Raw genomic sequence first — 24555 nt, forward strand, 5'->3', positions numbered from 1 at the left:
AAGAAGCTAGGCCTGAACTTCCCACACACACAGACAAATGCCAAACGCATACACACACACACACACACACACTTTCTCAGCATACACTTGTTGGATTCTATTTGGGCAGCATGGTGGGGGGCCTCATGGCAGGCGCAAGCCGTCCTTGGCGGTCTGTGGTTCTGCTCGGAAAAGCCACGCTCTATGTCAAACCCCCCCCCCCCTTCTCATCCCCGGCTTCAGCAATACTCTCTTCTACCTCGATTCTCTTCGTCCTCCATTACAGAACAGTGGTGTCTGTGCATGGTACAGCCATTTAAAGATAGGAAGGAGTCACAGTAATTTTAATGTACGTAGCAGCACATGTTATGGTGTTTTATTATGTATAGGTATGTGCAAAGGGGTGCTTAACTCAAAGCAAAACAAAAGCTAGAATAACTGAACTGGCGTGGTCGGTCGCACAACACAAAATACTCATTTACAGGAAAACGGACAGCAAAAATAATGGATTCTATTTTTACACTTAATTTACAAAATATAATAAACTTTGTATAAAAAAGTATATACATTCAATATCTATCTTCAATTGAAGATGTTTCCCATTTTTCTTAAAAAAAGAACAGTCCTCGCTGTTAATATCTCCTCATATAATTTTTCAGCCTTTTGTAGGCACAATGCATTATTCTTTTACATTCAAGCGTTGCACATTTGCAGTGTCCATCATTGAGAAAGTGTCCATTCACTGAGGTAGTATTTTTCTTTGGTAATCCTCATTGTGAAGAAAAACTCAAAGGAATGTCAGTTTGTTTGAACGCACATATTCAGCTATGTGCTCACTCGACCTTGCTGACTAGTAGCAGTCCTGTGGAGATCATATGGCTTCTCATAGATATTATTGCCGCTCTTTTCCGATTCCGATTTCGAATTCTTTGACTGGACGCTGTTCTTGTCTTCCTCGCGTTCCGAGTCTGTGTCCAGGGCTGCGTAGGGATTCTCGTGTAGCATCATGCTGTTGTGCAGGGCCAGTGGCGGTGGTCCAAATCCGGGGTATAATTCCTGTTGAGGCCTCCAGGGGGCTTTCCCAAACGTTCCTGCGAGAGAGAAGGATGGAGGGAGATACAGGGTAATGCCTGAGACATTCACATGTTGTGCTAGTTGTCAAGAAAATTAATATTCAATAAATCACTTAGTAATTGAGTGAATTTATTTTCTGAGTGGACTTAAAATGTGCTTGACTTGACCCAAATCCATACAGAGAAATTTCCTCAGACATACCCATAAATGTGTTGGAGGAGGAGAGCCTCGTCTCCCGAGGTCGGCCGTACTCGCTTCCATCTCCCTCGTCCATGGAGGGGGGGCCTTCGCCCTGTAGGTGGTGTAGCCCGTGGAAGCTGCTGCCGTTGGGCATCTGCATCAGCACACTGGGGCTCCCGTGGTCAAATGGGTCCTGGAGGGCCCCGCCACATGGATAGTAGTTCCTCCTCTTGGAGCTGGTCAGGCTGCCACTGTAGGAATCTATGCAGATGGGCCGCTGGTCCATAGCACAGCCTGTGGGGGGGTTACAGTGAGCCATGGTAAATCAGATCAGTATGACAGCAACACATTATTGTTATTATTTAATTTAGGGAAAAATACTTATAATGCTACAATTTAAAAATATATATATCTGTTGCTCCAACCTGTGAAAGCCTCTGAGGATTCTTCGGTGTACATGTTGCCTCTCCTGAGGAGAGAGCTGATGGGTCCTTGGTAATGGCAGAGCAGGGGATCTATGGCCGCCTCCATGTCCGCTTCACTTCCCGTGTCCAGCTGACACAGACCTGTACGAGTCACATGACATATTAGTAACGCATTGGTACTTGCCTCAAATTACTTACACTATTCCAATATGTATTCAGGTGAAACAATACATATAGAAAAATGCTCAGAGTACAGTTGACTGATCTAATGCACATATTCATGACATAAAAGTCCCCATGCATTTCCAATGAAATAGCTGCTCTCCTACCATTCATGTCTTTAGGCTGCATGTAGAATCCACTCATGGAGGAAGCCATGAACTGGTGGTTGCCACTGCCACTCTCTGAGGGGACATAGCCATCTTGTCTGTCGGCCAGCGTGCCCTGAGAGGACAGGTAGCTGGGGATGTCTGCAGGCAGGTTGGTCTCGTCTGCAGGGAAAACACCAGGGAGGGAAAAGTTTCAGAAATGTTTCCATAGAGAAATAAAATAATTATAATAATCTGTTCAAGGCGCTGGTCTGTCACTGATTCATTTCAAAGCATTCGTAAAAGGTGTGGTTTTAACAACATGCCAGCCAAAGTATGTGGAGCTGGAGCCCAAAACTCAAGCTCCCCCAAAAATGTAATTTTATGTTTGAAGGAGGAGGCAACATGGGCATGCAAGTACTGAACTCTTCAAAACCAGTTCCGTGCTGACAAAATAGAATGGCACCCTCTCCTCACCTGTGTTGGTGACGCTGCAGTCCTCGTTGCGCCGACGCGTATGGTAGATGATGACCACCCAGACCAGCGAGGTGCCCACCACGCAGCACACCACCGCGATGATGACGATGCCCACCGTGGTCCAGCCGTCCTCGTCCGAGCCTACGCCTCCCGAGGCGCCCACCCCCACGTCACAGTTGGGATTGGGCAGTACGGCTAGGCGCACGTTGCCCCGCTGGGTGCCCAGCGTGTTGGACATCTCGCACGTGTACATCCCGGCGTCGTCCTCCGCTGCGTCCACGATTATGAGCAGCTGGTTGCCGGCGGCGAAAAAGTGGCGCTCTGTGACCACAAGGGGGTTGTCGTCTTTGGTCCAGTTGAGCCTGGGGGAAGGGCTGCCGCCGGCGATACACTGGAGGACCGCAGTCTCTCCTTTGGCCACGGTGCGGTCCATGAGAGGGCGCAGGAAGGAGGGCGTTTCTGGAGGAGAATGGGGTAAGGGGGAATGTTAGTTGTCTTACAGTCCCAAAACGCCTGATTTATACGTCATTTTTTTGAGGGAAAAACTTATGGAATACCATGAAATTAAATTGATCTGTGACAAAATGAAGAGGCACACACAGGCAAATGCAAAGTTCTTTGACAGCAGGTGAAAATAGAAAGGACAATTCTCACCTAGCACAGTTAGCGTAGCGTTAGCTGATATGGCTCCGGCGGTGTTCTGGGCGGTGCAGCTGTACAACCCGATGTCCTCTGTCTTCACATCCACGATGAAGAACACATCGTCCTCAGGCATCACGTGCATACGACGCTCCCGGGCGGCGGGGAAGTCCGTGCCCCCGTCTTTCTGCCAGGCGATCTGTGGAGACGGGTGACCCACGGCGGCACACTCCAGTCTGGCTGTGGCACCGGCCCGGATACTCAGGTCCATGGGCATCTTGGTGAAGGACGGAAGCACTGGAGGGACAAAATGGATGGACATTTTATATGACATCTAACTGCACCACCACTTCAAGAGCAACATGATAGTTACAAGGTTTTGCAATGTCAGTCAGAATGAGATTCCTTATATGTTCATAGGGCACTCCATGATGATACTTGCAGTGTACTTGTGCACTGGTTCGTCATAGTTTATCATGCTGAGAGTTATACTAAGAAAGACAAAACTCTTGAAATAACCAGTGTAAGGGAATTCCGCCCTTTGTGCACACAAGTGACCCCAGGAAACTTTGATCAGAGGTTAGTTTGTTTAATAATGATTGCAATCATCACCCCCCTACTGAGGATCACCCCGCCCAGGGTGATGTCCCTTAACTTTAATACCATATAAGCTCATAATTAATAGTTGCTAATACACAGATGTCTCTGCTAGGAGGAGTTCAGCTTATTGTTATTTGCAGTTAGTTTCACAATCATTCTTCCTCCTATTGCTATCATGTGCCAGCAGAAGTAAGACTGGAACATAGTATCAACAGGAACTGAAAGTATAGTTTCAACACACAATTGGCTCAGCGTCGTGAGGGTTTGGCCGGCCGGGATGGCCTTGGTCCCATTGCGCTCTAGCGACTCCTTGTGGCAGGCCTGGCACATGCACGCTGAGTTCGGTTGCCAGCTGTACGGCGTTTCCTCCGACACATTGGTGCGACTTTTGCACAGTTGACCTCTTCATGCACTTACAAAGTCTACCACTGATTCTCAATCTCAAGCTAAAGCAAAACATGAATCATTGTACTTTTGTAATTACAGGTGTTCCTATAATCTACAGATATTATACAATTCCTTTCACTAGTCAAATCAATACCAGTAGGTTATGTAACTTACTGTTGACAGTGAGCTTGGCCTTGGTGGAGTAGGAGGAACCAAAGTGGTTTGAGATGACACACTGGTACTTCCCCTCGTTGGTGAACTCTACACTGCGTAGCTGCAGTGTGGTGGTGTACTCTGTAACCTCTGTTTCACGGCCTTGGCCCCCCCCCTGGGCTCTGAGGTGTGCCTGGTTGTGGATTTCAGCGTCATTCAGGACCTCATTGTCCTTCTTCCAGGCAAAGGTCATGGGTGAGTCGCTGGAGCTGGCCGCCGAGCACACGAAGGTGACGTTGGTGCTTTTGATGGCCGACTGGGTCTCAGGTTGCACCGTGATCTGAGGATTGGGGAAGTCGTCTGGTTGGAAGACAAGAGGGGAAAAACATTAGTTTCCATTTGATGTGAATGGGGCTAACTCAAACTGACATTCATTTTGGGTCTAACCAGTTTTTGTTAAAACCGTGATGGTCCACAAACAGCTTAAATATGGAAATTCTACTATTTTATGCGCCAAGAGAAATGAGAAATGTTGAAAGCTCCGAAGGCAAAGCACCTCAGCTCTAATAGTAGTCATTACTTAAAGAAACTGATCCCAGAAATTCCTCAACAATGATTTATTTTCTCCCTGCTCTCTCTGACTCCACCCAGCCAAGCTGTTAACTCACTGAGTTTCCACATGGTTCCATTACTACGCTGGCTCCATCAGAGTGTCCATGAGTTGAAGGAAAATATGGAACAATCTGGGTCAGTTCATAAAATGGAAAACCTGTCACGGCTAAATGGCTGTTTTTAACAAGAGCTACATTAAGAGGCTTTGTGTGTGTGTGTGTGTCAGTCACACTCACCACACACAAAGTCCTCCTGTCTGACGGTGAACACGCTCTTGCCCTTCAGCATCAGGGGATGGGCACAGCTGGCGTTCACGTAGGGCAGGAAGGCCTGCTCCGCCACCCACAGAGGAAACCACTTGAGCTGGCAGTCACACAGCAGGCTGGATGTGTTCAGGTGCCTGGGAGGGAGAAGGTACTGCATTAGAGCCAGGAATCACAAAAGAAACCCAGCACAAAGTTGTTACATTTGAAGATAATCACTTTTATGAGTATAGGTGCTTTTGAAGTAATTGTCTATGGAGGATTCTTCCTTTCCTCAGTTAGACTGAACCAAGAGATACTTACAGTTCCTCAAGCTTCTTCATCTGCACAAAGGCATTCCCTTGGACCGACATGATCGCATTGTTACTCAAATCTCTGAGAAGGGGGGGAAAGAGGGGAGAACGGATGTATCTTTACACAGAAAGATGGCAAACTTTCCCCTCCATCTAGGCTTATCTGGAGGAAGACTGCTAACACTTCAATCATCAGAGAGAGGGAGGGAAGAAAAGGTCTTGAGAACAATAGAAATCTGGGCAGCACCGTGCTTTGTTAATCAAGAGGGGCCCGACTTCGGCTCCTTTGAGCTCAGACACGACTGGGGAAAAAAGTTAATTACAATCAAATGCAGCTGTTTCACAGATAGAAATACACACACACAGATGTACACACACACACACACACTTGTACACACAGAAACCAGCACACATGCAAGCACGAACACACAGGCGCACACAAACACTCCTCTCGCAATGCCTAAGCAGTTAGTGATCAATAGTCTCCCAACATATGGAGATGGTGAATACCAGACAGCTCTGTTTTTCATCAAAGTGTGGACAAGAAGCAGGGACAAGAAGCAGAGACAATAAGGTCATGTGGTTCTCACAAACAGGCTTTGTTTCTCATGGTTATGGATTCTCCCATATTTAGTTTACAGCTTTAGGACAGTTGAGACAGACGTATGAGGATATTGATTTGAGGTCAACTCACAGGTGCTCCAGTGTGTCCAGGCCAGAGAATGACTTCTTGGTCACCGAGCGGATTTGATTTCCTTGAAGGAACCTGAGAAAAGGATATTTGAGTTTTCATTCAAATACAGCAATTTATATTAAGATAACAAGAAAATACTTCCAGCTAAAATCTGTTCTCATGGTCCATTTTATAGTTTCTAATCTATCTTCTGGAAACTAACAGGTTAGAAGACAACGCCATGGTAAAGTCAAGCCTACTCACAGTTTCCTCAGTTTGTCCAGTGCAGAAAATGGTCCGTTCATATCTTCAATGGTCCAGGAGATTTCGTTGTTCTGCAGATCTCTATTTAAAAAAAAACAAAAAAACAAACCACATTGTAAAAATCCACACCCAGAAAACAACTACACTCATTATAGTCTTAGCAAACCTTGGTGCGGCTTTGCGTTTCGTCTGGAGGATGAGAAAGAAGTCAAAGTCTTTACATTTGTATTCAAATTGGTCCCATCACTGGAGGATGTTTCTCGCAAACTTTGGGGCTTTTTAAATGTTTGCGATGGTTTCTCCGTGTCTCGCAGCATAACACTGCTTCACATGCAATACAGCGTGTTTAACAGGGAGGAACTCAGACCCACACGTCGGTTCTTCTTAATTTAGTGAAAAATTATACGTTTTTAGTCATGGGTTTTATGGCTGGGGTAAATAACATTTTAACTATATATCAAAGGGTTTTGAAAAATCCGAAATATCTTTTAACCTAACTGAATGTCATGTGCACACAGCAGTACATCATGTCTGCTAAAGAGATTTTCTGGATGTCGTCGCCCTTCCCCCGCTCCTTCACTCTCAAGTCTCTAAATACTTTCAAACAGCTAGTTTCCTCCTCTGCATGCCTGGTTACAAATTATTGGGGTTGAGGAGGGGTGGAGAGGGTAGAGGAGCGGGTTGGGGAGAGAGGCTGGGGGGTAAAGCCCTCTAAGCCACCCCAACTCCCCGTCCACCAACCTACATACCTGCCCTCTGCCGACCTTTCACGCACAGTTAACATTTGGTTCCATTTAAGAGAGGGACCAGGGCAATGTTATGGAGCTGGTCTGGAGATGGGGGGAGCGGTGGACTCAGTCTCACTCTGCTGACTTGTTGAGGTTATGTCTGGGGAGAAACCACAGGCAGTATGTTCATCTATTCCACATCCCGAAAACAAACAAGGTGGGAATATTTACACTCACGCCTCAATGAGTGTGGAGAGGGACAGTGGGCAAAATGCAACAAGCAGGCAGCATCTGAGAAGTTAGCTAGCTGCTAATGTACTCTTATAGAAGTGGAATAGGGCTTCTCTTATAGAACACAAAGCAATGATAAAGTGTAGGCTGATGGGGCCTCCCAAGTGGAGCACTGCATCGCAGCGCCAGAGACATCACTACAGACCAGGGTTCGATCCCAGGCTGTGTTGCAGCTGGCCATTGTGCTCTAGCGACTCCCTGTGGCAGGCATGGCGCATGCACGCTGAGTTCGGTTGCCAGCTGTATGGTGTTACCTCCAACACATTGGTGCAGCTGAGTCCGTAAGGATTTGCAGCAATGGGACAAGACTGTAACTACCAATTGGATATCATGGAAAAAAGGGTCAAATATATATATATTTTTAAGTGTAGGCTGATGAGGAGTTTAAATCGAGTTCATCCCTAAACTCCCATGAGCCTTGAGGCTTCTCAAACAACATCAGGGAAAACTCTAACAAGGATTCGTGATATTAACCATGGCTAATGCACTCACTGCCAGTGGGACGTTGAAAATAATAATTTAATGCTTCGGCACATTATACAATAGAGCTGTCATCTCTGACAAGTAATTCACTGAAATTGAGTTTAGACATCCTTATTCAAACTTACAGCATCTGTAGGTGGGAGAGTCCTCGGAAGGCTCCGTCTGCGATGAAGCTCACACGGTTGTTCCCGATGTGGAGTTCGTCAAGCAGGCTGAGGCCCACAAAGCTGGACTCCTCCAGTCTTGTCAAGTGGTTGGACGAGATGTCCCTGTCGGGTGGAGAGAGAAGGAACATCAGCATCACACAGTTCAAACCCCAAGGGAAAATGGAAAGGAGGGGGGGTAGAAATAAACAGTTGAGGTAGAAGGATAAACTGGCCTCAGATCACTAGGAACGTGCACCAACTATAGCCAGATTAATCTATGAATTACCAATAAGGTAAAAACCTTGTTAGATTGTATCTTGCACAGCTGGTCTACTTTGTTTAACCGTATGCAGACTAGAGGTCGACCGATTAATCGGAATGGCCGATTAATTAGGTTCGATTTCAAGTTTTCATAACAATCAGTTTAAAAAAAAAATACATTTTTTTACACCTTTTATTTCATCTTTATTTAACTAGGCAAGTCAGTTAAGAACACATTCTTATTTTCAATGACGGCCTAGGAACGAGGCAGAACGACAGATTTTTACCTTGTCAGCTCGGGGGATTCAATCTTGCAACCTTACAGTTAACTAGTCCAACGCTCTAACCACCTGCCTCACGAGGAGCCTGCCTGTTACACGAATGCAGTAAGCCAAGGTAAGTTGCTAGCTAGCATTAAACTTATCTTATAAAAAACTATCAATCCACGACATCAATGCCTTTCTTAAAATCAATACACAAGTATATATTTTTATACCTGCATATTTAGCTAAAAGAAATCCAGGTTAGCAGGCAATATTAACCAGGTGAAATTGTGTCACTTCTCTTGCGTTCATTGCACGCAGAGTCAGGGTATATGCAACCGTTTGGGCCGCCTGGCTCTTTGCAAACTAATTTGCCAGAATTTTACATAATTATGACATAACATTGAAGGTTGTGCAATGTAACAGGAATATTTACACTCATGGATACCACCCATTAGATAAAATTCGGAACGGAATAAATGTTTTGTTTTCGAGGTGATAGTTTCCAGATTTGACCTAAGGCTCGTATTTCTGTGTGTTTATTATAGTTAAGTCTATGATTTGATATTTGATAGAGCAGTCTGACTGAGGGGTGGTAGACAGCAGCAGGCTCGTAATAGTTAAAAGGTATATGGTTTAGAGAAATAGTCGACGCGTTATAATTCCTTTAATAACTTGCTGCTGAACTTGAAAGGGGTTCCTTCGTTATTTTACCGTTCATGTCTTCCATAGAGGATGTCTTGATCTACTTCAAATAAGGTCTGTGTTTCGTGCTTAAACCGCCTCAGCGTTTTGATACCCGTATAAATCTCACTAGAATAAGGTAACGTTTGTCAAAATATTTTCATAAATCCACTCTACAAAGAAAATGATCTTCGCTTATATTTAGCCAATATTGATCACAGTTATCTTCTCCTATGGATATCCACACAGTTAAAAAATTGGCAAGGTGGTGTAAGCCTACACGAAACACAGACCTTATTTTAAGTTAATCTAAAAATATCCTATGGAATAAATGAATGAAGGAACCGCTGTTCAGATTTTGCTAGAAGGTGTCATGGGAATTATGACTCGCACTTTGGTAGTCAATTCTTACCGTGTCCATTATTAAAATAGGATTTCCTGCATATAGAAATTACAGTTTTTGTTTTCAACATTCATCACAGGTAACTTAAACTCTATTTTTATTCAAACAGTTGAGAGTATTTGTCTCCTAAGCAGACTCTTCAGTGTCATTGGGGCGGCAGGGTAGCCTAGTGGTAAGAGCATTGCAAGTTCAAACCCCCGAGCTGACAAAGGTACAAATCTGTCGTTCTGCCCCTGAACAAGCAGTTAACCCATTGTTCCTAGGCCGTCATTTAAAATAAGAAGTTGTTCTTAACTGACTTGCCCAGTTAAATAAAGGTAAAATAAAATAAAAAAATTGTCACTTCAGAGCTGTGTGTGTTTTACAGATGGCAGAGAAAAGCAGTGTAGGACAATGACATGGAATTGGCACCAGGGAAAGCAAAGTGTCTTATTTGTGATAAAGATGTAAGCATGGTGTCAGCAACAGCTAAATCAAACAATACCGCCAACCCATGGAATCACCTTAATAAAAACACCCATCCAAAAGCCCATATGTATTATATTAAGTTAAAATAAAAGTGTTCATTTAGTATTGTTGCAATTGTCATTACTACAAAAATGTATATATATATTTTTTTTAATAATCGGCCAATTAATCGGTATCGGCTTTTTTTGTCCTCCAATAATCGGTATGGGTATTGAAAAATCATAATCGGTCGACCTCTAATGCAGACAGTATAAAAAGTATTAACTTTGTACTAGAAATCCTCAAATGCAAACATCAGACGAAAAAACTAACAAACCAGGAAGAAGGCTATTTACCAAAGAGTGGGAGAAAAAAGATCAGTCAACTGCCAATTTGTTTAACGCTCAGGCTCACTTGATAAGAGAAATGGAAAAAACAACCTCTCCCCTCTCAGAAACAACCTTGTCGCTAGTAAAAAAAACATGGCGGACTTAGTAATTGGCCAGTGCCATAAACAAAGTTAACAACAAAGGAAACAATATGTTGCTGCCGCCACTGGTGGTAGCAGACACTCTGGTTGTGAAATCCTTCCCTCCTTCTCCCCCCTTTCTCCCCTATAGACGTGGCGAGGCATTAAAGGAAGGGGGCTATAGTGGCGGGGGTGAAGTGGGGGAGTAATATTTTGTCAGGAGCCCTGCATTGGTGTTGGCACTGGGCACTAGGGGTGGAGGAAGAGAGGGTGTGTGTGTGGGGGGGTGGAGAGTTGGAAACTACGAGGAAGGTGGGGAGAGCAAAGGAGAGAGAGAAAGAGAGAGGTGTTGGGAGTTCACAGTGTGAATAGGAGAGAAAGTAAGAGGGAAAAAGAGAGGGAGGGAGAAGAAGAAGAAAAAAAAGGGTCACTCACAGCTCGCTGAGTTTCTGGCAGAACTCCCAGGCGTCGGGCTGGATCCGGCTGATGGCGTTGTGGCCCAGGTGGAGCTGCTGCAGAGTCAGCAGGCCGTACAGCCAGCCCTTACTCACCTCCGTCAGGTTGTTGTAGTCCAGCTGCCTGCAGGGACACACAGAGACATACAAAAAGAGGTCAGTCATCAACATATAGACATATAGACACACACAGACAGACAGAGATGAAGACGTATGCTGGCCTGGACTGATCCCACACTGTATAGGCTATAGTCAACTATCGTTGTCTAGACATATAGCTGCAAATACGTATCCAAAGATGGTATGCAGACACTTTCAACCAGATATATGCTGTTAAATCCACCAATGTACACTAGTAAAGGAAGACACATTTTCTTGTCACAGAGGACAGTTACTTACAGGACCTCCATGTTACTGAGGCCCCAGAAGGCTCCGTCCATCAGGCGGCTGATACCGTTCCTCTGGATCTTCAGCGAGCGCAGCGCGTGCAGACCGTGGAACGTAAGGCCCTCCACCCTGCGCACCCGATTCCTGTTCAGCTCCCTGCAAGGTTGGACCACAACCAGACCGTAAGAGAACCGCAGCATCATATATGCAGGGTAGGAATAAGAGTTCACTCAACTCAAGAAGTGAGGTTGAAAAGGAATCTAATTCATCCAAGAGAAGCCAAGAAGGTCAAAGAGTGGTTAGAGACGTCAACACATTGTCAATAAGTGCCGTCACAATGTGTTTTCAGGAAGTTCACAGAGCAGTCAGAGAAACATCAAAGAGTAGTGAAAAGTCGTGGACTGTTACACAACCGTTCAAAGAGCAGTCATAGTATAGTTTGAGGTCAACCCCAACAGCGCTCAAAGAGCAGTCATAGTATAGTTTGAGGTCAACCCCAACAGCGCTCAAAGAGCAGTCATAGTATAGTTTGAGGTCAACCCCAACAGCGCTCAAAGAGCAGTCATAGTATAGTTTGAGGTCAACCCCAACAGCGCTCAAAGAGCAGTCATAGTATAGTTTGAGGTCAACCCCAACAGCGCTCAAAGAGCAGTCATAGTATAGTTTGTGGTCAACCCCAACAGCGCTCAAAGAGCAGTCATAGTATAGTTTGAGGTCAACCCCAACAGCGCTCAAAGAGCAGTCATTGTATAGTTTGTGGTCAACCCCAACAGCGCTCAAAGAGCAGTCATAGTATAGTTTGTGGTCAACCCCAACAGCGCTCAAAGAGCAGTCATAGTATAGTTTGTGGTCAACCCCAACAGCGCTCAAAGAGCAGTCATAGTATAGTTTGTGGTCAACCCCAACAGCGTTCAAAGAGCAGTCATAGTATAGTTTGAGGTCAACCCCAACAGCGCTCAAAGAGCAGTCATAGTATAGTTTGAGGTCAACCCCAACAGCTTTCAAAGAGCAGTCATAGTATAGTTTGAGGTCAACCCCAACAGCGCTCAAAGAGCAGTCATAGTATAGTTTGAGGTCAACCCCAACAGCGCTCAAAGAGCAGTCATAGTATAGTTTGTGGTCAACCCCAACAGCGCTCAAAGAGCAGTCATAGTATAGTTTGAGGTCAACCCCAACAGCGCTCAAAGAGCAGTCATAGTATAGTTTGAGGTCAACCCCAACAGCGCTCAAAGAGCAGTCATAGTATAGTTTGAGGTCAACCCCAACAGCGCTCAAAGAGCAGTCATAGTATAGTTTGAGGTCAACCCCAACAGCGCTCAAAGAGCAGTCATAGTATAGTTTGAGGTCAACCCCAACAGCGCTCAAAGAGCAGTCATAGTATAGTTTGAGGTCAACCCCAACAGCGCTCAAAGAGCAGTCATAGTATAGTTTGAGGTCAACCCCAACAGCGCTCAAAGAGCAATTGTCACTTACAGGTGCTGGAGGTTGGGGAGCTGGAAGATCTTGGCAGGGATGGTTGAGAGGCGGTTGCGGTTGAGCCTGAGGACCTGCAGAGTGCTGGACAGGTTGACAAAACAGCCTGTCTCCAGGGTGGAAATGCGGTTGTTGTTCATGATACTAGAGGAGAAGAAAATACATAATGTGATATTGATCATATAATTAATTCCAAAGAGGAAAAATGACCAAAGAATGTTGTAGTTCCACCAAAATGTTACTATTTGATCCAAACACTTATATCGTATTCTTGGACGGAATTTAACCATGCATTTTAGTTAAAAAGTCCAAACGGACAGACTCACAGGTTCTTGAGAGGCAGCGCAGGGAAGGAGTCAGCCTTGATATCCACTATGCTGTTATTGCTGAGGTCCAGGGTCTCCAGGCCTTGCAGGGGCCTCAGCTGCTCCAGAGAGATCTTTGTGATCCTGTTGTTTGCTCTGAAAACACAGATCGAACGTCTCAATGAACGATAGAAAATACGGTGTATTTTAACAACGCGGGTCACCAGTCTAACGTTTCCAGACATACAAACACTCAGAGCAGTCAATTAGCGGGCGGTATTATATAAATGACCAACCTCGCCCGAGCATTTCCCTTCGACCCTCGCTACCCCTGTTTTCCCATTATTATTATGTTATTAGACATTTTTCCTAGAACATTGAGTCTCTCCCTGAACCATGAAAAAGACCACAGTTCCCTTGTTGTCTAGGAAAGGGGGGAGGACGGGGCAATACTAAGGCTAACCAATATCACTACTCATCTCAACAGGTCAAAACAGCCGTTTGGTTTAGTGCTGTGTTATTTTGTTTATAAGGTAATTACTAACAAGGTATTTAAAAAAATAACCTGCCAATTACTTGGCTGATGAATACCATTCCCTCAGTTAAAGCATGCCTCAGCAGAGGCTGGCAATTTCCTGAGCTGCACGCCTCCTAAATTGCAGTGCAGGGACTGCTTAGTTATAAACAGTGTCTGTACAGAGCCGTCTTTGTGTATGGGCCTCGATGGGTAGAGAAAGGGAGAGTGAGGGAAAGGAGTAGGAATTCCCTCTAATACACAAACTGCAGGCCCCGTTTCAGTATTAATTGCAAGGCTAACATAACAACAACCCCCCCCAAAAAAAAAATTATATAACTTGTATTAATGCATCAGTTCTTAATTTGATCTTCTTTATGATACATATTTTTTGTGCATTTTCCTGATACTGACCAAAGTGTTCGCGTTTTCCCTATACTGTGCATGCATGCAATGCACATGTCAACATACAGCCCTTTGGAGAAATGGATGGACATTGACATGGCTGAGAAGTACTGCTTTATGTGAACACTAGCACCCTTCAAGAAGCTGCCAATAAGAAAACAACAATGAAACGGACACACGGAACCAGCACAAGTCGAGAGCCAGACACAAAGTCTCAAACTGACTCAGCTCCTCTGTACGCCTGGCCAAAGCGAGACTAAAACAGCACTGAAGATACAATCAAGCGAGAAATTGAGCACAGTGGCAACGTAGCTTCTCAGTCCATCATAAAGCCTCAGAAAGTGGGATCTTTGACTTGGACAGAGCAGTCATTTTCCACACATTTCCCTAAATCTGCCAACCATACCTCTCTTATGACTAGGCTCCCCACGTTGAGACAGTGACACCCCTTGGCAGCCTTACCACCAAAACATACAGAGGAAAACAGACGAGTGTGTCTGTCAGTCAGTCCAACCTGGAACAAAGGCAGTACCAGGAGGATATATGGATAGAGGCCCAGGAAGGAGAGGCTGATGGGGTGTCTGGGGCACTTAGGGGTAGAACCTGCCACAGCACGTCCCTCTGCCTAGCCTCCGGCAAGGCCAAGACTCAACGCTTGGTTCTATGCCAACCGACTGTAAGAGTGTGTAGCTGAGGGTGGGGGTAGAGTGTGGGGCTGAGGGTGGGGGTAGAGTGTGGAGCTGAGGGTGGGGGTAGAGTGTGGGGCTGAGGGTGGGGGTAGAGTGTGGGGCTGAGGGTGGGGGTAGAGTGTGGGGCTGGGCGTGGGGGTAGAATGTGGGGGCAGAGTGTGGCTGAGGGTGGGGGTAGAGTGTGGGGCTGGGCGTGGGGGTAGAATGTGGGGGCAGAGTGTGGCTGAGGGTGGGGGTAGAGGGTAGGTTCTGGGAGGCTGAAACTAAATCCCCCTTTTTTTTCTTAAACACTCAGTCACTGCCTAAAAATGGTTTTATTTCATTTTTTAACACAGTTTAGGCAACAGCCACAGGCTGAGCTAGGTGCGGTGCGGCACACCACACCACCCGCAGTAAAAAGGGTACAAGCCAGCCTTTTGTGTGCAGATTTGCAAAGGGCTTTCCACGCACCACGGCCTCTGTGGTCCCAAACAAAAGGGGCACACACCACCTGGGCCTGGGTTTTCATGTTCCCCTGACTGGTCGCTGAGAGAAGAGGAGAAGAAAGGTTGGCGAGAAAAATAGAAAGAACCTGTATTTCCAGTTTTGTGGAGCCCTGGATATTTTGAGGGGAGGGGGCAGTTGAAAAGCAACTGTCAACGCTGGCTGCTCAGTCCATGTTCCTCTACAAAAGACATACTGACCCTGGGGCCTGTCAGCTGGAGGGAGGTGTGATGTGGTGGTGATGATGATGATGATGAGTCCCTGGTCTTTGTACCCCAACACGCTCTCCCTTCCCCCCACAGTAAACATCTGGCCAGCGGTGGAGACCAGCCAACTCATATACGAACAAACCTTGTTTGTTTGAGTACAAATGGGCCAGATACATCCAAGATTCCATTCAGCTGCTTGTGATGCTTACCCTCAGCTAAGTTGTGGAGAATTAGCAGCCCCTCCATCGGAGAAGCCCCAAATACAACATGGTGTCCCAAGCTGATGTTGTTAATGCTTACTCACTGACACACTTCCCACTTCAACCAAAACAGTGCTGCTACAAATGAGCCTCTCCGTGGCTTTAAAAACTTGACATGACCCATGAGGAGCATAAGAATCCATACAAGAGTCAAGTCTTGGGAAGTACAAAGACCACACAAGTCAAAGCCTTTTATAACCCTCATGAGGACCCCTATTTTGAAGGAAGTGGTCAAGACCATCTGGCAAAACATGAACTACACACAGCAGAGGCCAGCCCTCTCCAGATAGACAGAGAGATAGGCTACATGGGGACCTACAGGAGCTGTTATGGCTACACTTGCTTGAATCTCAGAGACCACTGAGCAATTAATTGAACCCGGTTGTATTAACCTGTAAGTACAACATACAACAGAATCTCAACACCCAGCCAACTCTAACCTTAAACATTGTGGCAGATGAGGACTGTGATATCAACTGAGACTGTGCAGTTGAGGCCTACAGGGATAGACGTGGAGGAGAACGTGGCTACGGTCCATTCAACACAACAGTTTCTCTCCATCTCTCTCTACTCCCTAACATCTGCCCAGAGATCTAATGAGAGCTTTTGAAAGGCCAACCTAAATGCTGTGTACAGGAGAGTTCCAAGTGCTTATCTGTTGATCTCCACCCGTCGGGCCAACTCCACGGACAAATAAGCAGGGGCATTGTCCATTCGGACGACACACACTTAAAATTTGTTTAACCAATTTTCTCGCAAATAAGGTTACTATGCACCGTTGGGTTAATAGTTTCAAGATCTGCCTGTCATTCTCGTTTGGGTCTCTTCAGGTTTTAGCTTCTCATTTTAACACACATTGAAACGTTATGACTAGGGAAATTTAAAGCATCTATAAAACGGTGCTTTGTTTATTCATTAAATGAATCAGGTAGCACATGCATGTGCCCCAATTTGAGGAAACTCCAGGCTTTTGGGTATAGTAGGCAACTTAATAACTATTTGAATAGAAGGCGGTGTACCCTACATTATTGCTGAGCTGATCCTAGATCAGCTGAAATGTGCTGCCGGACTAACTAAAGTGTACTCTAGGGACGACACAGCAGCACATCTAAATTTGAATGACACCTCTGTCTAATTTGTCAGTTTTCGAGCAAATCTACTCCATATTTTTGGGCTGTGTTGCCTTCACATGCCGAATGTGTTTATCTGAAGAAATATGACCTACATAAACAAGACGACAGTGTCAGACTATTAGAGACAGCTGACGCTGCAACAGAAATATTCCTTAAAGAATTTAAAAAATCCACATAAATTATAGCTAAACCGCAGAGGCCGCTGTCAGTCAGATACACACATACGCAAACAAGTTACCCCAAAGGCAGCAACACTTTTTAATAACGCAATAAGATGGAATCAACAACGGAGGCCTGATAATCCTGAAACCCCCCTTTTCTCTCCATTTAGTACAGTCTGATTTTTCCTTCCATTCGCACATACAGGAGATGTTCTTCCCCTTCCTCCATTTCTCTGGCCTGGGAGGGGAGTAATGGAAAAAAAAGCCCCGGGGTATCGAATGCCACTTATTCAAACAGCCAGGCAGACATAGCGGCAGCTCTCGTCAACTTCCTTGACCCCACAGCCCAGAGTAAAAACAAACGTCAATAACCCTGCAGCTGGTAGTAATTGAGTTGTGATCATCTTAATTAATTGAACAATTTCCCAGGAATTTATGGTAGGGGGTGGGTGCTTTAACCAGATTGCTGTGAAACCACCTCTCGTTGAGTTTGGTGGGCTCTACAAATTATCTGGTGATTCCAGGGCTGATTAGGTATTTGGAGAAGACGGTTTGATGGAATCTCTGTGTATGGAAAAGGTAACTGAGTTGGAACTGGAAAGAGTTTCATATTCTGCTTATCTACCAATTCATCCTTTCTTCTGTGGCTAACTAAGCTGACAGATATACTTGGATGTCTTGCTTACAAAGCTCTTGGCAACAAACATTGTAACTTTGTAACTCAATACTGTAATAACCTAATATCTACTAAAACAGTGTTTCCCAACCCTGGTTCTCAAGTACACCCAACAGTACACATTTGTATTGTAACCCTGGACAAACACACCTGATTCAACTGGTCAACTAATCGGGGCGGCAGCGTAGCCTAGTGGTTAGAGCGTTGGACTAGTAACCGGAAGGTTGCGAGTTCAAACCCCTGAACCCCCGAGCTGACAAGGTACAAATCTGTCGTTCTGTCCCTGAACAGGCAGTTAACCCACTGTTCCCAGGCTGTCATTGAAAATAAGAATATGTTCTTAACTGACTTGCCTGGTTAAATAAAGGTAAAATAAAAAAATAAAAAAATCATCAAGCCCTCAATTAGCAAGAATCAGGTGTGTTTGTACAGGGCTACAACAGAAATGTGTACTGTTGGGGGGTACTCGAGGATCAGGGTTTGGTATGAAACCAACATTATAACTCTTTCTCTCATCGTAATGTTTCCCTTATAGCACTGTAGTTGATGCGGTCCTACTGCAACCTGACAATGTATAGGAACAATGTCGTGATGATGTGTTAACTGTGCTATTAGCAATTTGGGTCAGATGTAGTGTTTAATATAGTCTCTGATGTGTGCCTGAGCCGCCCCAGCTAACGTAGCAGCCCTGCTTCTCATTACAGGCGCCAGTCTGAAAAATAAGTCATCTGATGGCTTCTCAAAACTCTGTTCTTTTTCCAATAGGAAATACCACACACATATTCTCCATCAATGATGCCAATACCAGCAACAAAAAGAAAGAGAGCGGGGGGGAAGAGGAATTTTGTATTTAAATCCCCCCCTCAGAGATTTTAGTTGCCGAGTAGACACTAAGCAATGCAACTGGGAATACTACGCATGCACCCACAGACACAAATGAACACACGTTGTGGTAAGAAAGTATGAATTGATCATTCCCAAATGCACATTGAGGATGACAACTAGGCTGGCTGACATACTTTGGAACATTGCTTTCAATGGTGAAATATATTGGAATTGTTCTCCTATTCATACATTATATGTTTTAATAAGAAGCATCAACTAAATATGCACCTTGAGTGGAGATTTGAGAGTAGAGGGGAATACTATTGTACACCTCCTAAAACCTCTGAATGTTGTCGAAACAATAATGTTCATAAGTTCATCAATTAATCAGCCCTATTGGAAATCCAACCAAATCAAATCAAACCAAACCAAACATACCCTGGGGCACTGTATTTTGCTTTAGTTCCAGGTAATACTGCCAGCCACATCTGTGGCCTATAGGCTATACACCTAAAAGTCTGAAGACAAATTGACTAATAGCCGACGTCTGAAACCCCTTAGGCTTCTTTCTCTGGTGTTACTGCTTGTCAAGTTCAAGCTTGATGAGGAATATGCCTCTTCATGTTTTTGAGATGGATGCATTCTTGTTGGGAAAAAAACGTCATATCCATTGATTTTGTGAGACATTGTGTTGGGGGAAAAGTTCAAAATCAATGCCTTTGAAACCTCTGACATTGTCGGGTCTATTTGTCTTTGAAAACACATGAAAGCCCCACATTGCTCCATCATGTTCTGGGGCCATCCTACTAGGAGTGTATACAAACACTCAACCTCCAGATGGATGAAATGCCACACTACTCATACAATCAATCAATCAAAATGATTTATAAAGCCCTTCTTACATCAGCTGATGTCACAGAGGGCTGTACAGAAACCCAGCCTAAAACCCCAAACAGCAAGCAATGCAGGTGTAGAAGCACCTAAGTAGATACAGACTTGCTATAACGGAAATGAGATGGACGGACAGAGAAGTCTAATCTTACAGATCCCAGATCAACATTTATGGAAACGCTGGAACCACCTCTGGCGATTCCATTTTTAACAATTACATTTATTTTCAGACATGTGAGTGACTTGTCTCAAACTGGCTGCCATGCCTGGGACAACCCAGTCTGGGAACCAACTCAGCCAAAAGGGCTTCCACCAAGGAGGGAGGAGCAGGGCTTAGCAGCTCTACACTGTTAACTAGTACTGACAACTCTGATGGGTGGGTTGGTGGGGGAGGGTTGTTTCAAAAGTAATACTTACAGAATGAGGGTGGTGATGTTTGCCGCATGAGGGCCCAAATCAGGTACCGTCTCAAATTCATTGTTGTTTAGCTTTCTGTAAACATACAGGCATAAAGGTTGTTTGTCACATGTGGTGTGAAGGGGCGGTGGACGGAGAGTGTTTGTGACTGATGTTTTTTACTCTAGGAAGTACAGAACACAGAGTATACTTACATCTCACTTAAGTGCCGCAGTTTCCTAAACACAGTGCTGTCGAGCGACTGCAATTTATTATGGCTCAGGTCCCTGTGAAGAAAGACGTTTGTTAGAGGAAAGTTACACAACATGGAGGGCTGTTCACTTCACAACCAATCATATACTGGCCTTCCTGTTTTTAAACAGGAGACATAAGTTGTCTGAGTGAGCCTAGCTTATACAGCTCCAACTGAAGTAATGTGGGATAGCAACTGAGTCATTTTCAAAACAAACCACTGTATGCAAAAAAAGTAAAGCTAGCCAGCTATAGGCCTAGTTTTGGCATAGCAGCCTTTTTTAAAACATTGAGAGAAAATCCAGCCAGACAAGCTCACGCATCCAATCCGCTCTTGAATCACCGAGCCAAAACAGACAACCAGATAAGTTATGGAAAGGAGAGATTCCATTTTTTCCCCCTTTTTGAGAGGGGGTGGAAAACAGGCCTAGAGAAGCCTGCCTTGCCCAGAGTGTTGAAAAGCTGTGGAGTTATTGACGCTGCTGCGCACGATCAACATTGTGGTGCCAGACCCTTTTTTTGGCTTGCCCCCATCTGGAATCCATCAACTGGAGCTGAGAGGAGGGAGGGGAAAAAACGAACAACTGGTAATCTATTCACAATGCCAGGGAAGTGAGTTTCCAAGCAGAAACACTCCTGGTGCACTTTTCTAGATCTGGCCCTGGTTTTATTCTTCAGCAAATCGTTTTTTCAACTCTTCAACAAGAGTTTTACTTCTCTCTCTGAAACTTTTTTCCCTTCCCAACATGCAGCTGTATGTTTTTTCCCCCACTAAATCGGGCCATATGGGAGAGGTGGAGAGGTGTAGTATCAAATATGTCCAGATAAGCCCTGAGGGTTTCTGACACTTACACTTCCTTCAGAATTACAGGTCCAGAAGTGGACCCGATTAAATCAGTACAGCTAGATATGCTTTGGCCTGTATATATTAGACTGTGCGACACACATTGATCCGTGTCTGAAGAGTGAATGAAACCAAGCTATCCATCCTCTTAGTAATGAGATAAGATAGACCTGTTGGTTCTTTGATGTGGTTCTTAAAGCACTTGGACTAATATAGATCACAAGGGAAAATAGGTCATTGACTTCCAAGCTGACAAAGGCATTCCCTTACCCACCAGCTAAAGCTCTCATGTTATAATCCAGAGCGCTTTCTCTCCTTATCTTTGAAGTGCCATAACATAATGGCTTGATCTCACACGTCTCGCTCATGTAAATCTGTGAAACGTAAAGTTATTTTATAGTGGGGGAACTGGCTGTGGATGGGATGGTCTGGTAATACAGCAATGTTGAGTGAGTCTCCTGAGAGAGCTTACCTCCTCAAATGCATATTACGCTACATTCCAGGCTATAAACCCGAAAAAACTCGGAAAAAACAAAAACTTGTCTAGATTTGAATCGTAAAATCTTTACCCCTCACTCACTCACCGAGACATTTGAAGCTCAAACTAAATGCCTCTCCCTCCTTCCCTCCCACATTCACTCGCTCCATCCATCCCTCCTTCCCTTGCTTTCTCTCTCTTTCAGAGAGTTTGTACGAACTAATCCAACAGTGGCTCCTTAATCAGTACCATCGGTGGCTCTGGAGATGCTAATTCAGCAGAAATAACCGGGTGCTGGAAAACAAAAGGCCGGGCAGTTTAAGATGTGCTGGAGAGACACTCGTAAATTAGCATGCCGGAGTGCAAAGAATTTTCCCTGTGTGGAACTTTTTTTCTCCCTTTTTGCATGGCTTGCCTTGGTTATGAGGCTGTGCCTGTGTTTTCTGGCAATGTGAGATTTCCAGAGCGGGCAGCACACATTTTGTAAATGCCAAACAAACATTCTAACAGGGGACTAACTAGCCTAGCTGTGTTGTGAAATATGAACTAGAAAAAACACAAGCTAGTAGTGAGGATACATCAACATGGTGCAGTCTGACTGGAAGCCAGGCAGGCAGACCTATGAACATCTGCTTATTAATACATGTTAAACAACCATTTGAGTCGTTACCATGGGAGATTGGCCTGGAGTGACTATGACTTCATTTGACATTATGTATTTATTGTCTTAATAGTCCTGGGGCCCGAAGAACTTCTGAGCTCACATAATATGGAAAGAAAGGCCAATGATGGTATCACCTCATAAACAAAAGGCAAACAATTGTCATTGAGCAGTTGGTCTCATCTAGGGCCTAGTGTAATGGACATCTGTATTCTGCATTAGCTCCTTATCATGATGTCACCTGATATTTACATGCTGAAAAAGGTTCAACAAGTTGTCAAAATGAATTGTAATGAGTTGTTTATGATGGCATTTTAGGCTCTTCGTTCATGGCAATTGTGATAGCACCAAAATCCCAAAGGTCTGTTGAAAGGTCTCCATTAACTATTTTTAAAATTTTAAACTTTATTTAACTAGGCAAGTCAGTTAAGAACACATTCTTATTTTCATTGGTGGCCTAGGAACAATGGGTTAACTGCCTTGTTCAGGGGCAGAACGACAGACCTTGTCAGCTCGAGGATTTGAACTATGCAACCTTTCGGTTGCTAGTACAACTAGCTCTAACCACTAGGCTACCCTGCCGCCCCCAAACTATATAACGTTGGGAAATGATTGTACCTCACTGCACTGACAACAAACTCAGAAGCAAACAGTACTACCAACTCACTAGCCTACTGATGTTGGCATGTCTTGTTGGGCCTACTGGGTGATTGGAATAATCCGAATATAAAAGGCCAACTAATGATTCACTAGTGTAGAATGACTGACAATGGGACACTGATGTGTAAAGGTCATCCGTGTTATATCTTCTTCTAAAACGGCTGGCTTTATTACTCACAAGACTGAGCTTCCCTCTTGTTCCTAAATAGTATGGCACACATGTCTTATAGGTATTCCCATGGAAGAATTGTAGGCAGTGTGACATTGCAAGAAATACGTTTGATTTCAATTACAGTGTTGTTCGAGTGCAAAATCTAAATTTCCTTGATGTTTAGAGTAATTTCCTTTATCTTAAATAACACCAAATGTTGCTAAGGAATGATAAACAATCGAGTATTTTAAATTTGAAATCACAATAAATTAAAATCCAATAATATAATTCTAAATGTGACAAACACAACTTTTATTCAGTAAATATCTCTATACCTCAGTTGGCAGAATATGGCGCTTGCAACGCCAGGGTTGTGTGTTCGATTCCCACGGGGGACCAGTACGGAAAAAAAGTACAATAATGTATCAAGTTGCACTGGACGAGAGCGTCTTCTAAATTACAACAAAAAAAAAATCAGTTCTGGCCTTCGCACCTTGTAAAATGGAGAGGCCTATCGCGCGTTATTGCGAAATACTTTCTAAACAAACAGCAAATCAGTCCCGGGGAATCAAAAAGTCAGGATTAAGGACTAATTTCCCTTTCTTGTTGATGTGAAGTGAAATAACCATTGTTTCCAAACGGTTTCATTCTCTTCGAATCGTCAGTAAGCAACAACCTAACAAAGTTGGCAACAATGTAACAAATCACATAACGTTAATTCTCTGCATAAATGTATCTATTCGAGTATTCATTCCATTTATACACTTGTTGTAACTGTGTTAAAACCTATATCTATCAAACTACTCATTTCAAACATAGATGTGAAAGGTAATTAAGATAGCTGTTCGTATCTATGGGCAGTGAAGATTAAATGGCAAATCAACAAACGCTCTCTAAATTGACTTACAATTGTACCGTCCATTCGGGAAGATTTTCAGGAATTCCACGCCTTTTCAACCGACTGCAGTCCAAAAGGTCTCCAACACATGTGCACGGAGACGGACACGTCCTTGTGTTTTCATCATATCCAAGTATAAGTTCTATTCGGGAAAACAGTAAGAAAACGACCGCATACATCGCAGCATTGAGAGGCTGCATAGATGCGGACATTTTAGCCACACTGAAGTTCCCCCCAAGTTTTAGAGAAAAGCGCGAGAAAATCCGATATAGTAAAAGTTCCAACCCAAGGACAATGTTGTACGGTTTAGTCAGAGGTTTGGTTAGTCCTTAAATCCAATTCCTCGACCGTATTCCTTTGAAACTACGAACATGTAAAATATTTTTACGGGACCCAAACTTCTCCATACCTTCGTAAAAGTTTTAGCCTGTAATAGCATACTTTTTGCCTTGCACTCGCAGCAGCTACTACTTTCAAGGCTCTCAACAGCGCGCCTCTCTATTGGTTGTTGTAGTGATACGCACCGGCGGGGGCAGGGGTGGGGGTGGGGGTAAATAGTAGGCCTATTTTACAACTGTTCCATATTCATGTTATTCAAATTTTACACAACTTTGTTTACACCATAATGTTGATGACACAAACAGACGGCTTATTCTTGTCTAATGTAGACATTTCACATAAATATTTGCTAATGTGTGTCAAAGACAGTCTTAACACAGATAAAACCAAGGTTTTTGAGAACGCCTGGCCAAGGGTCATTTGTTTTATGACTTATTACTGGTTGTAAATTCTCGAAAGTTTAACAATGTGTAGTCTCTGATAAATGATTACATTTGTAAGATGAAGG

At 44.2% G+C, this 24555-nt stretch overlaps 1 protein-coding gene across 1 annotated transcript; it reads right to left on the reverse strand.

Annotated features, from left to right (window-relative positions):
• Positions 1 to 318: 318 nt before the first annotated feature.
• Positions 319 to 24184, reverse strand: LOC118366315 (leucine-rich repeats and immunoglobulin-like domains protein 3). Its single transcript, XM_052492314.1, has 19 exons — positions 23718 to 24184; positions 19980 to 20051; positions 19786 to 19860; positions 13144 to 13278; positions 12818 to 12961; positions 11357 to 11500; positions 10938 to 11081; positions 7955 to 8098; positions 6328 to 6408; positions 6085 to 6156; positions 5401 to 5472; positions 5071 to 5234; positions 4244 to 4582; positions 3098 to 3379; positions 2444 to 2902; positions 1988 to 2149; positions 1659 to 1799; positions 1255 to 1527; positions 319 to 1070 (listed from the first exon to the last, which is right to left on the reverse strand). Exons 1-19 carry the CDS (start codon positions 23918 to 23920, stop codon positions 805 to 807), a joined length of 3372 nt encoding a protein of 1123 aa, XP_052348274.1. The 5' UTR covers positions 23921 to 24184; the 3' UTR covers positions 319 to 804.
• Positions 24185 to 24555: the final 371 nt, after the last annotated feature.

This window comes from Oncorhynchus keta, chromosome 33 (genome assembly GCF_023373465.1).
Source record: "Oncorhynchus keta strain PuntledgeMale-10-30-2019 chromosome 33, Oket_V2, whole genome shotgun sequence".
Taxonomy (NCBI): Eukaryota; Metazoa; Chordata; class Actinopteri; order Salmoniformes; family Salmonidae; genus Oncorhynchus; species Oncorhynchus keta.

Excerpts from the sequence above, each read along its gene's own strand:
- LOC118366315 (XM_052492314.1), bottom strand. The coding sequence starts at position 23,920 with ATGTCCGCATCTATGCAGCCTCTCAATGCTGCGATGTATGCGGTCGTT. Across the intron at positions 12,962-13,143 it reads GCGCTGCCTCTCAAGAACCT|TATCATGAACAACAACCGCA; the intron begins GTGAGTCTGTCC and ends CTTCTCCTCTAG. Across the intron at positions 5,473-6,084 it reads CTGGACACACTGGAGCACCT|AGATTTGAGTAACAATGCGA; the intron begins GTGAGTTGACCT and ends CCCCCTTCTCAG.